Source organism: Lampetra planeri, chromosome 69 (genome assembly GCF_965212315.1).
Source record: "Lampetra planeri chromosome 69, kcLamPlan1.2.h2, whole genome shotgun sequence".
NCBI classification, from domain to species: Eukaryota; Metazoa; Chordata; class Hyperoartia; order Petromyzontiformes; family Petromyzontidae; genus Lampetra; species Lampetra planeri.
Genome location: NC_136174.1, coordinates 2,413,762 through 2,427,663, shown reverse-complemented (window position 1 = coordinate 2,427,663; position 13,902 = coordinate 2,413,762). Strand labels below are relative to the sequence as shown.

The following is a 13,902-nucleotide window of genomic DNA, read 5'->3' as shown; positions in this document are numbered from 1 at the left end:
AGGATATGAAACTGAGTGGACTTGCCGATGACTGGTACCAGCAGTGTTAAGATCGGCCTATATGGATGTGGCTCGTGAAGGACGCTGCTACTGGGCAGTTGGAGGCAGTCGCCCTCCAGCAACAACGGAGGGCAGAGGAGCGACGCTCACAACAACGAGTGGAGCGCCGGGTGGCTAAAGCACAGCAAGTTGGCACAGTAGGGGGCACAGGTGGTGCATCGGCCACTCATCTCAGTCGGTCAACCGATGGCACCTGGGTCTGGCCAGTCACCTCCTGCCAGCGGGTATTCGACACTTCACGTGGCCTTCAAATGCACCTGACCTGCACAAGTGCCGTGGTGAAATCACTGCCACTTAGTGGCCAACGGCAGATGTTGTCTCTGTCTGTGTGTGTTTCTGTGTGTGTTTGACGGGTAGTGTAGTGGTCAGCGCACTGCACTACGAACCCAGTGACCCGAGTTCGATTCCCGATCGCGGCCAACTCCAATGACGATTATTTGAAACGGTCCTGGGCCTCGCCTAGGTAGACTCGGCCTCAAATGAGTACCTGGTGTGGTGTGTAAACATCGCCACTGGGGAGACAAAGGCTGCCGGACGTGGTGTTGGCCACCCACCCCCTCGTGTGCCGTGCCGGCATTCATAGGTGCTCGCTAACAGCACTTGCCCCAACAGTTTATTAAGGCTAAATGTAGGGATCTTTGTGTTTGTCTATGTTTGAGAGTGTATGTGTGTGTGTGCATGTCTATCTTTGTTTCAGCTTTGGCCGGATATTCACGGCTGCAGATCCATACCAAGCCGCGGCTCTATCCCCAGCGTTTAGCATGGGGGCCATGGTGAGCGACGGCACACACAGTTCAACCCACACACTGCACACACAGTACAAACCACACACTGCACACAAAGTACACTGCATAGTACACTGCGCTCACGGTACGCTGCACACATAGTCGTACACTGCGCAGACATTACACGCCACACATAGTACACTGCAGATAGTGTACTGTGTGTATACTCCACACAGTACATGACATACACTGCACACACATTACACGACACAGTACACTGCTCACCCACAGTACACACAGGACAAACACGCCGTGGTGGCTAGGAGATGTTAACCACCTCGCCTGGTGTACAGGAGGTCGTGGGGTCCGATCCCGACTATGGCGCCTGCTGTGTATTTGGAGTTTGCGTGCGTCTCTCTCTCATCATCATCACGGTGACTAGGAGATGTTAACTACCTCGCCTGGTGTACAGGAGGTGTGTGGGTTCGATCCCGACCATGGCGCCTTCTGCTGTATATTTGTAGTTTGCATCTCTCTCCCCATGGCCATGTGGATTTTTCTCCCCGGGTCCTCCGGTTTTTCCCTCCACGTTTAGAATCGACGTCACCACCACGCGGCGTTGTCGAGTGTTTAGCTGCTGCTGTAAATGTCCACGTGATGATGACGACGCCGATGATAGCGGCCACTCCGTTGAGCTGCCATCATTTGTGGTGGCCAGGCCGCTTCTGGTTAAAGAGGCACACAACTCAGTGGGGCCTTACCTTGGCAAGTAAAACGTTGCGTTTATCTGCCGTAGTCTCGTCCTGTTGTGTGGTTTGACGCTAACCTGTTTCTTCTTTTCTTGCCTCGTCTCTGTGTCTCTGTCTTCCTGTGTCCCCCCACGTCTCCCCGTGTGTCTCTACATGTCCCCGTGTCTCCCCCTACCCCCCACCGTGTCTCCCCCCTACACAAACCCCCGTCTCCCCCCCCACCGTGTCTCCCCCCCCCCCTTGTCTCCCCCCCCCCCCTGTGTCTCCCCCCTACCCCCTCCGTGTCTCCCCCCCCCGTCACCCCCCCCCCTTCCCCCGTGTCTCCCCCCTACCCCCCCCCCTGTCTTCCCCGCTATCTCCATGCGCCAGGCGAGTCTGTATCGTGGAGCCTACGCACGCTTCTCTCCCTACTAGAGACGCCACCACCGCCGCCACCACCGCCGCCACCACCACCGCCACCACCGCCACCACCACGACAGCCAAACACGGCCTGCGTGACTGCCCGAGTGTTTGTGTGTGTACGCACGCACGTGTGTGTGTGTGTCTAGGCGCTTATGTATTCTGACACGTATATGGGTGTGTGTGTGTGTAGACTCGTGTGTGTACGTGTGTGTGTGTACGCACACGTGTGTGTGTGTGTGTACACACACACACACACGTGTGTGTGTGTGTGTACACACGTGTGTGTACGTGTGTGTACACACGTGTGTGTACGTGTGTGTACGTGTGTGTACGTGTGTGTATGTGTGTACACACGTGTGTGTACGTACGTGTGTACGTGTGTACACACGTGTGTGTACGTACGTGTGTACGTGTGTACACACGTGTGTGTACGTACGTGTACGTGTGTACACACGTGTGTGTACGTACGTGTACGTGTGTACACACGTGTGTGTACGTACGTGTACGTGTGTACACACGTGTGTGTACGTACGTGTACGTGTGTACACACGTGTGTGTACGTACGTGTGTACGTGTGTACACACGTGTGTGTACGTACGTGCGTACACACGTGTGTGTGTTTGTGTTTTGTGTGTGTGGGGGGTGGAGCGGTGGCGCAGCGGTTAGCGCGCTGCACTGCACCGCACCACGAACCCCCTTTGGGGATCCAAAGTTCGATTCACTCTCTAGGTCGACTCAGCCTCAAATGAGTTACCTGTTGCAGTGGTGTGTCGTAGTAAACACCACCACTGGGGAGAGACAAAGGCGGCCGGGCGTGGTGCTGGCCACCCACCCCCTCGTATAGCCACAGTGCTGGCCTTCATAGGTGCTCGCTAAAGGCACTTGCCCCTACAGCCTGGTAGAGGCTACCTTGGGGAGCTGTGTCTGTGTGTCTGTTGAAGTGGGGAGTGGTGGCGCAGCGGTTAGCGCTACGCTGCGCTACGAACCCGGCGACCCAAGTTCGATTCCCGCTCACGGCCAAAACCACCAGCGACGATTATCTGAGTCGGTCCAGGGCCTCCCCTAGGTCGACTCGGCCTCAAATGAGAACCCGGTGCGCTGTGTAGTAAACATCGCCACAGGGGAGACAAAGGCGGCCGGGCGTGGTGCTGGCCACCCACCCCCCTCGTGTGCCACAGTGCCGGCCTCCGTAGGCGCTGCTGCTGCTCGCTAACAGCACACAGTCTGTTACGGGGCGATCTTTGTCTTTTATCGGTTTAATTGGGGAGCGGTGACGCATTGGTTAGCGCGCTACGAAGCCGGAGACGCGAGTTTCGATTCCCGCTCACGGCCGACACCGTGAGTGAATCCGGTACCTGGACGTCCCCCCCCTCCCCCTAGGTCGACTCAGCCTCAAATGAGTGTACCTGATGCAGTGGTGTGTAGTAAACATCCCCACTGGGGGAGAGACAAAGGCGGCCGGGAACATTAGTGCTGGCCACCCACTCACCCCCTCGTGTAGCCACAGTGCCGGCCTTCATAGGGTGCTGCTGCTACTCGCTAACAGCACTTGCCCCAACAGTCTGTGTGGGCTATACGGAGGAGGGGGATTTTTGTCTTTGTGTACACGTACCTGTGTGTGTGCGTCTGTGGACTGCCTGCGTTGCGAGCCTGCCTACGTGTACACGTTTGCGTGTACACGTGTCTGTGTGTGTGTGTGCACGCACCATTTTGTGTGGACTGCCTGCATTGCCAGCCTGCCTGTGGGAACACGTGTTCATGTACACGTGCCTGTGTGTGTACATCCGCCTCTATCTAAACCTGCCTGTGTGATTATGTGCACCATGTGTGTGCACGTGCCTGTGTGTGTGTACACGTGCTATGTGTGTGTGTGTACACCTGCTGTGTGTGTGGGGAGCGGTCGTGTAGTGATTAGCTCACTGCGCTATGAATCCAGCAACCCGAGTTCGATTCTTCGTCACACCAGTGACGATTACTTGAACCGGTCCTGGACCTCCCCTAGGTCGATTCAGCCTCAAATGAGTACCTGGTGCAGTGTGTAGTAAACATCGTCACTGGGGAGACAAAAGCTGCCAGGCGTGGTGCTGGCCTTCATATTTGCTCGCTATAACAGCACTTGCATCAACAGTATGTTAAGGCTATATGGGGGATCTTTGTGTGCGTGTGTGTGTACATGTGACTGTGTGTGTGTACACGTGCCTGTGTGTGTGTGTGTACACGGAAGTGCAAATGCACCTCAACAACCACAATAGCCTACAGTGCCGCCACCGCCATCATCATTATCATCAATGTGATGACGAGATGTTAAGGACACTGACGAGGTGAGACGCTGACGATGGTAGACATGGGTTAGAATATTTACGAGTTGCGACACTGACGAGGTGAGACGTGGATAGAACACTAATGAGACAGTACACTAACGAGGTGAGTCATGGGTAGAACACTAATGAGAGAGGACACTAACGAGGTAAGATAGTGACGTGGTGAGACATGGGTAGAACACTAATGAGACAGAACTATAACGAGGTGAGACACTGACGAGGTGCACGTACGTCATTGGGAACGGGATCGGAAGAACAAAAACTGATGGCGTACACCACGTTACGTACGCCATTGGCCCGAGAAACTCGCACCTCCCTCAGATGTTGAGTTGGGCGAGCCTCGGTGCCTACAAAGTTATTCCATTTAAGTTTTTCTTCCGGTTCGGTTGCGATGATGTACGTAGCACGTACGTACGTCATCGGAAACGGTGCCGGAAGAAAAACGGATGACGTTTAAACCACGTGCGTATGTCATCAGGAACGGGATGGGATTAAAAAATAGAACGGAAAAAGGTAGTTCAGAGGCCTCCGTCGAGAATTTCCTGCACGACCTTTTTAATTTTTAATATATTTAATTTTTAAACCAAAAAAAACCGTCAAACTTTCAACTTCGCATTTTGAAGAGGCGCACCCCTCAATGTGTGAGGCCTACCCTACCCCACCCCCCACCTTAAGCTGTCCCTTGCTTGGCTTGCATCTAAAACCCGGCACTTTTAATAGCTCCTCACCGTGTTCCTCCGGTGTAAATACATCCGATTCTGATTCCGTGTAGGACCAGAACGAGAAATGTTGAAAAAACCAAAACGTTAACAGCGTGGCGCGGAAATCAACAGCATCATCAGCAAAAAGCGCACGCTGGAGTTGGCTGCTTTGTTGTCAGATATCCAAAAAGTATCGACCTATCCCAGATAATATCACCCTCCAGGAACACAATTTAGTACAACCTGGAGCAGTGGTTCTTAACCATTACTGCAGCATGGAAACCCTTTGGTTTTCAATTGTTACGACATTGATCATGTTAATACTGATAGGAACGAAGTGAACCAGCCTTCAATAGATTATATCGTCCGTCCGTCCGTCCGATGTCCGATTAGGTGTAGCAACATCGCCCCCTACTGCAAACACTTGGCAGGACCCTACAAAAACCTTTAGACTCAGTGAGGCTTTCCTGGCTAAACAAGTGTAACATTCCCTTATAATTCCCTGAGATAGTTATTAATTAAAACATTTAAATTAAAAATTAACTCACAGCGGCCTAAAGCCTACAGCTAGGCCTAAAGCCTAGAACTAGGCCTCAAACTCTCCCTTCGTATGGTATTTGTTCGTTCCTACCAGCCCACCCCGCAGGGACCTGTTTAATACATTGGGTTTGATGAAACGAAGTAGTTGCGCTTAACGTGCCCGTGGTTAATTTGTGTTTCGATTATTTAGCTTCTAAAGAAATATGGCAACGTCTCGCACCCACCCAGCTTTAAGAACCACTGCCCTAGAGGGGGATGGATTGGGGGTGGGTGTTTTTGTGTTACTCTGTGGGTATGAAACTGACGATTTGAGATTTTTTTTTTAAAGAGGCGTTGCGTGAAATTGCGTAAACTCGCACAGACACCCAAACGGCCTACTGAATATCCCTCATCTCGCCTGGAAACTCTCTTGTGCCTCTCATTGTCGTCTCAACATCATCATCGTCATCCTCCATCATAATCATCACGATCATTCTTGTCTTGTTTTTCAGTCTCATTGTGATGTAACGTCTTCACACACACACACACACACCGAACGCACGCACGCACGCACGCACGCACACCGAACGCGCACACGCACCGAACATGAACATACACACACACCGAATGCACACACAGACACACCGAACGCACGCACGCACACTGAACGAACACACGCACCGAATATAAACATACACACACACCGAACGCACACACATACCAAACATGCACACACCCAACACACACGCATGAACACATGCGATCGATTTCACGAGGCGAATCTTAGCAGCCCACCAGAGGTGCCGCTGTGTGCGTTTACCGCTGTGTATGTGCATTTACCGCCGTGTGTGTGTGCGCGTTTACCGCTGTGTGCGCGTTTACCGCTGTGTGTGTGCATTTACCGCCGTATGTGTGTGTGCGTTTACTGCCGTGTGTGTGTGCGTTTACCGCTGTGTGTGTGCATGTGTTTACCGCTGTGTGTGTGCGTTTTTACCGCTGTTTTGTGCGTTTATCGCTGTGTTCGTGCGTTTATTGCTGCGTGCGCAAAGTTGACGAGGGGGAACCGATGGCTCACTAGAGCCGCAACCCTTCCCGAATCATGACAATTTGAAAAGAAGCGTCGCTCGTTCGAATTAGTTTGGGTGGGTTAGGGGTGGGTGGGAGTTTTAGGGAGTGGGGGTGCGAGTCCTCTGCGTGCGGAGCGGCCGCCCCCCCCACCGACTCTCTCGTTCAGTTTTGTTACCAAAATCATGGCGGATAACGCGCCGTGTTGGCACGCGTTCGACTGTGTAAATAGATAGGGGGAGAGAGAGAAGGGCGAGGTGGTGAGCTACGTGATTCACCGACACACGTGGGGGGGGGGGCTGGGTGTTTGAAGTTTCCTCGGACAACACAACAGCCAACCCCTTCCCACCACAGTTGCGTAATAATCATAGACGACGATGTGGTAGAATTCGTAAACCACGCACCAATGTACGTTCGACCTCTCCGACAGAGAATCATCGAGAAGAAGATCTTTATTTTAGACTGCAGCGAGGACATCTGATTAAGTTAATGAAGCTATTATTTTGTGTGTGTCACAGATGTCCCCAGTAGAATGTCACATGTCCCAGTATATTCTCACAGATGTCCCAGTAGATTGTCACAGATGTCCCCAGTAGATTGCCACAGATGCCCCCAGTAGATTGTCACAGATGCCCTACTAGATTGTCACATGACCCAGTAGATTCTCAAATATGTCCCAGTAGATTCTCACAGATGTCCCAGTAGATTGTTTCACAGATGTCCCAGTCGATTCTCACAGATTCCCCAGTAGATTGTCTCACAGATGCCCCCAGTAGATTCTCACAGATGCCCCCAGTAAATTGTCACAAATGTCCCCAGAAAATTCTCACAGATGCCCCCAGTAGATTGTCACAGATGTCTAAGAACGACGACAATGATATTGGCACGCGTGCATGGGGAGTGGGGGGAGCCTTCGTTCTAGAGTGAGGATTGTTTGGCCAACTCCGTAAGTGGAGTCACCACCACACGCCTTCGGGTAAGGAGTTTCACAAAATGTGTGTGTGATCCACCAATCCTCACCTCCACAGTACTTGGACAACGGGCGTTACATGAGGAAGCAAAGCAGCGCCCGTCTAATTTGCATCGGTACACCCACCTTTGCACCTCCGATTTTTGCACAGTTGGCTACGTACGGTGCGAAAGAAGTTCAACATACATATACACACTGCCCAAAGACTCAACACTACCCATAGACTCAACGCTAAACCTGGATTTTCATATCGCTGAAAAGGCCGATCCGAGAGCCGCAGATTCTGCTGCATTGCGGGAAAGGGTGTGTCGTGGTGGTGAACGATGGTTGGGCCTTCTTGGTGGTGAGGCTCTCCTTGCGTTGTTGCCGCTTTTCCTTTGCGGCACGGCGAAGATATTTTTCCAAGAGTGACCCCCGCCTCCACGTGTTTCTGTCCTGTGCGATGTCCTTCCAGTTTCTGGTGTTGATGTGGCACTTGTTGAGGTTGATCCTGATGTCCTTATTACAGTACCCTAGTGAATTTGTCAGGGCAGCCGATTTTTGGCAGTTCATAGAGTCGAAGGCTTTTGGAAGGTCTATAAAGACCATGTAAAGCGGTTGCTTTTGTTCCCGGCATTTCTCTTGCAGTTATCGTACTGTGAAAACAATGTCTGCTGTACCTCTGGATGGGTGAAAGCCACACACTGTGTGATTCTGGGAATATCTCTTCTGACAGGGGTAGGAATCTTTGCCAGTAAGCCAGTGTTTTCCCGGTGGTCGGCCCTGTCTCCCTTTTTAAAGATGGAAACAATCATGACATCTCTGAGTTCTGTGGGGATTCCCTCATGCCAGATCTTCAGGAGGAGGGAATGTACGTGGGTGGTGTAAGAGCTCTGACCCACCTTTCTTTAAAATGTCTGCTGGAATCCCATTAGGATCAGGAGCCTTGTTATATCTAATCCTCCTGATGGCATCTTTGTACCTCATGTATATTGGGTGGTTCTTCTATGTCTGCTTATATGGGACGCTGAGGGATTCTGTCGATGACTTCCATCTCAACAATTTTGCTTTTGTTGAGGAGTTTTTCCAAAGTGTTCTTTCCACCGGGATTTGATTGAATCATCATCCTGGAGCAGATTTTGTCTGTTTTGAGTGAGGGGGGTTTAGGTCGCGGCAACTGGGCCCATATACTGCCTTGGTGGTGTCGAAGAAGCCTCCACTGGTATCGTCATTCTGCCAGCTGCCGGATCTCCAGGGCTTTCCCTGTCCACCATTTGTTTCTGAGCTCCCTCACTCGGCGTTGGACATTCGCCTTCGCTCAGGCATGAAGCCTCTCTTTTTAGGCCTTGCAGTGTGTGCCATTCTGCCACGTGCAAAAAGGTTCTTCGTTTTGTGTTTACGAGCCGTTCAATTTCAGTGTCGTTCTCATCAAACCACTCTTTGTGCTTTTTTATCTTATAGCCAATGGTATTCTAGCAGGTGTTGAGGATGGTTGACTTTGATATCATCAGGATATTTTTTGGGGAGTTCTGCACCAAGAACAGTCTGGAGGTGTTGTAGTTCGCCGGTATCGTCCAGACTCTCGATGTTAAGTCTCGGCCGGCCCAGCGTTTTTTGCACACTCCTTTTTTGCATCAGACTAATGGACGTGGTGGAGCGGATCAGGCGATGGTCTGTCCAACAGTCGTCTGCACTCGTCATTGCTCTTGTTATGTTCACGTCGCGACAATCCTTGGCTCGGACAATGACACAGTCAATGGGATTGCCAGAGTTTGGAGCGGGAATGCATCCAGGATGTTTTGAATTAGGTTTTATGACGGAAGAGCGTGTTGGTGATGATGAGGTCATGTTCCGTACATTTGGTTAGGGGAGAACTCCATTTGAGTCGGTATTGCCGACACCTTCCTTTCCAATCGTGCCTCTCCAAAGCTTTTGGTCCCGGCCGACCCTGGCATTAAAACTCAACACTACCCATAGACTCAACACTACCTATCGACTCAATGTTACATGTAGAATCAACACTGCCTACAGACTCAACACTGCCAATAGACTCAACACTGCCCATAGACTCAACACTACCTATAGACTCAATACTAGACGTAGAATCAACACTGCCCATAGACTCAACAGTGCACCTTCGATTAGGACAGTTGGATACGTATGGTGCGAAAGAAGTTCAACATACATACTCTACCCATAGGCACAATACTACCCATGGACTCAACACTGTCTATATACTCAACACTACCCATAGACTCAACACTGCCCATAGACTCAACACTGCTTCTTTTGCACCGTATGTAGCCGACCATGTCAACAAGAAGTTCAACATGCATACCTGTACATGTATGTTAAACTTATTCCGTACCTAATGTCGCTGACCGTAGCTAATCGGAGGTGCGAGGGGACGACAAACTAAACGCGAAGAATCGAGTTTGTCAGTCTCGATGACGATTTAAAAGTGCATCATAGCTCCCAGTGGCTTCCTGATATCGGAAGAAAGAGCGTTCCAGACGGCCGCGGAAACAGCAGTGCAATCTGAATGCGCCGCACAATGCAGTAAAAAAATAATTAACTATTGTTTAGCTTCACCTAACTTCTGGTTTTATACAGACAGTGCCGTCCATTTCACCAGGAGGAGGGGGACTTTGTTAATTGTTTTGTGTTTCGTCTGCAGGGTCAGGCTCGATATGAAATAGGACATTCTTCCGGTGTAACCGTCACTCGACGACTCGTGATGCTGCGTGCCACGCACACACGCTGGATGTGTGATGTGCTCACAGTAGTTTTCCTGGGACGGATTAAAAACGTTACACGAGGAACGACTGATATTAGCCAATCAAACTAAGTGGGGGGGGGGGGGTGAATGGAGAGTGGTAGTGTAGTATAGTGGGTTAGCGCTCCACTGCACAATTTGTATTGATTCGGCTTCAGTCGATCCCCCGGCGCGTCGCTCAAGAGCTTGATCAGGGCAGCCCTCCTGACAATGTGCGCGATTCGTTGGCAATCGATTCATTGGATCTGGTAGCCTTGTGACACGCCCCCTCCCCCCACCCCACCCCCCTTCGTTTGATTAACGTGTTTTAATCCGTCACAGGAAAACTCCTGTAAACCGAGATAACTGTTCATCGAATATAGGAGTCGCACGCTAAGAAAACATGTATCCATACCAGAAGAGGTGTGATGTTAAACGAAGCCATCCCCGAGGTCTCAAACGGCTCATTCGATGGGACGTCTCCGATTGGTCGAGGGGCGCGTGGCTCAGTCCTCACTTTACGAGCGGCTCTGATTGGCCAAAGTTGGAGCCGCGCGCACGCGCGTGTGTATATAACGTAAGCAACACGTGACCGCTAATAATGGACGTTTGTCACGTGCAGTCGTAAGCATGGGTGTTTCTTTATGGCAAGGCAAAACCTTAACGCTCGGAGGAGCGACGTTAAGCCGATGTCACCATTAACCGAGGGACCGACTCCAGACTGAGTTTCGGGCATACATCGGTAAATGTTACTTTATGTCCTCCTGTTTCGGTATTAAATAGATGAGGGATAAATGTTCATTGTTATCCCTCTATTTACGACTGAAACAGGAGGATACAAAAATAAACATTTATTCTTCCCTGTTTCAGTCTGAAATAGAGGGATAAAAACATTAACAAATAGAGAGATGAAAATACACATTCATGTCCCCATCTATTTAAGACCGACAGGAGGGATAAATGTTTATTTTTATCCCTCTATTTGAGACTGAAACAGGAGGAGGATTTCTCCACAGTTCTGGCTGTCGCCTGAAGATGCTGGTTGTTGTGATTACCGGCGACACATGACGTTTACTCAAATTGTACATGTCGTGGGTTAACTCCCAACGCACGGCAACCGGTTTAGTGCTGAACTCGGTTAAACGAATATTGTGCACGTTTTTGTGTTTGCGTGACACAAACCCCCCTTCACCGATTGGCTGATGTCGGGTAGTGGATGTTGTGATGGTGATGTTTGACGATGCAAGATTTTACACGCGATCTGACCCGACAAAAAAAACCTACCTCCGTCGATTATGGATAATATTGGTCGTGATAGCCCCTGCTACTACTGCTATCATTACGACGTTTTAAACGTATGCATCGGTTGATTCCCGTTGCAGGTCTGCTTTTATTGTAGCACATCATCCACCTATTGGCAAAATCTGCAAGAGAAGATTTGTTTTGCGCAAAAGGAATAACCCTGAGGGGGGAGAGAAGGGTAGGAGGGGAGGGGTCCTGCCATTCCGAAAATGTTTACCAAAAAAAAATGTCTAAACTCGCCAAGTTTACAGAATTAATCAAAAATACACTAATAGTAAATAAATAGAGGCTGACTAGCTGTATGATTTCTTGGACAGCGCTCGTGAAAGGGTTAACGGTTACGTGCCAGTGCTATGGGGTGTGGGCAGTCCCTTAAAGGGTCACTTTAAAAAAACGTCCATGAAAACTTCAAACCCTCGTGTGGGCGACCCCGAGGGGGGGGGGGTGAGTCTGAGTGTGCCGTCGCTGTTATATATAGGAGCTGAGCTGCCTGGAGTTGTATCTCACCTAAGTGGACTTTGTGTTACAATGATCTTTTTCTGCTGCTGCTGTTGTTGTTACAACTGCCGAGGATGAATTTCCCGCTTACAATGTATCATTATTACCACGTTATTTTGGCTGTCACACTTTATTATATTTTTGTTGTTTGTTTGTCGGCGTGTGACGTGCTGTGTGCGTCTCTCAAATCAGGACGTGGCGGCGGCGGCGGGAGGGGGGTGTCTGTGCTCCTGTCACCCCGTTTTTTGTTTTTTACCGAGCCCACACACGTGGTGTAGTGTGGTGGTGGTGGTGTCTTTATAATAATTTCACGTCCGTTTGTTTTGTACTCGCCGGAGTGTCTCGCGCGTGTGTGTGGTGTTGTTTTATTTTTTAAAGTGGTTTCTGTGTGTGTGTTTTTTTATATATATACGTCGTCGTTTTTTGTTTTTTTGCCGTCTAAGAAGTTGCGTGTGCATGCCGCGTCGCGTCAACGCTATAACCGCCATAAGTGACGTCGTTCCGTTGTTACTCGCCTGTACTCCCACACAATTGTAACAAGTTTATGCAGTATAAACCCTGCGCCGGTGGTCGTTGTGGTTGTTTTGGTGGTGGTGGCGTGGTTTGAGAGAGAGAAACTCTGCGACCTCGCCAAAACAAAAAAAATCCGTTCTATTCCGAGTGAAGTCCTCCCCCAGGGCCCTGTAGTGTGGATAGTGTATAATGTAGCGTGTATAGTCTAGTGTGTAGTGTATAGTATCGTGGCGTGTAGTAGTGTATAGTATAGTGTGGTGTGTTGTAGTGTATAGTGTGGTGTGTAGTATACCCCTTTGAGCGCTACCCCGTACAGCGCTGGTTCATTATTGAGATGTTATCGGGCAATTTTTTTGTTATTTAAAAAATATATACAGTACAGTATATCTAACAAAATTAATACATGGGTGAAAATCGTACTTGAGTTAGTGCGGTGTGTGATCTCATCCAAATAATGTAGTGTCGTGCCCTTTTATAATAGAGGGTTTTTTTGTATCAGATCGTGTAAATATATAAATGTGTCGTTAAAACCCGGCACCACCCGACACAGTCAACTAGTAAGGGTTGTCACGTAAACAGAACATGCCAATTCGTCACTAGTACGGCAAATGGCGGTTGTCCCTTTTGGACGTGTGGGACTGGGCCTGTTGCTTTATTTCAGCTTGCCAGAAAACACCTCCTCCACTAGCCGGGATAGGTCTGAACTGCATAGCCCAATGCAGCCATTGCAGCTGCATGAGCCACACGTTCTGAACCTCACCCATTATCTCCTCGGCATCAGGAGGAAGGGTCGATGCCAGTTCCAGCAGCTCCAAACGATGATGAAATACTCGCTCGCAACTTTCATTAGCAAGCTGAGACAGGACCATTGTGGGTTTGAATGGGTTCATCGGTGGACGCCTACCATCGCAGTAGGATAATAGCCGGTCGATCTTACAGATGGCAAGCCACTGGTGTAGTCTTTATTCTGCACCCTACTAAATTGTGCAGTCAAAGATGGCCATACTAAGGATGGTATGGCATCAATTAATCCCTTTAATAATGAAAAACGGTAAAAAAACACAACACGGCTATAACTGCAACTCACAACGCCCTCGCCGTCCAAAACGCCTGGAAGATGGAAGAAAATGACTCCGCCCCTTTTACCATGACAACAAACGTAAGTTGTGAATGTACGTAATTGTTTTGTAAGATCATGTGGTTTCATGTTATCTCCTGGGCGAGTCACCCATGAAAAAGAGCTTTATAGTTCAATGGATAATACTGGTCAACAATAAAAATCTGGCCTGGACTTCTGTAGCTATTTTAGACTAATTTCGGTGCTGATTCCAAATCTGATCTCA

At 49.7% G+C, this 13,902-nt stretch overlaps 1 protein-coding gene across 1 annotated transcript in view; it reads left to right on the top strand.

Annotated features, from left to right (window-relative positions):
* The window catches only part of LOC144737472 (RNA binding protein fox-1 homolog 2-like), a 60,138-nt gene extending 47,531 nt beyond the window's left edge, over positions 1–12,607 (top strand). The window contains 2 exon segments of the mRNA XM_078620188.1: positions 758–833; positions 1,904–12,607. Of these exon segments, the coding sequence (XP_078476314.1) occupies positions 758–833; positions 1,904–1,948 (121 nt within the window). The 3' untranslated portion in view covers positions 1,949–12,607.
* The last annotated feature ends 1,295 nt before the right edge of the window (positions 12,608–13,902 follow it).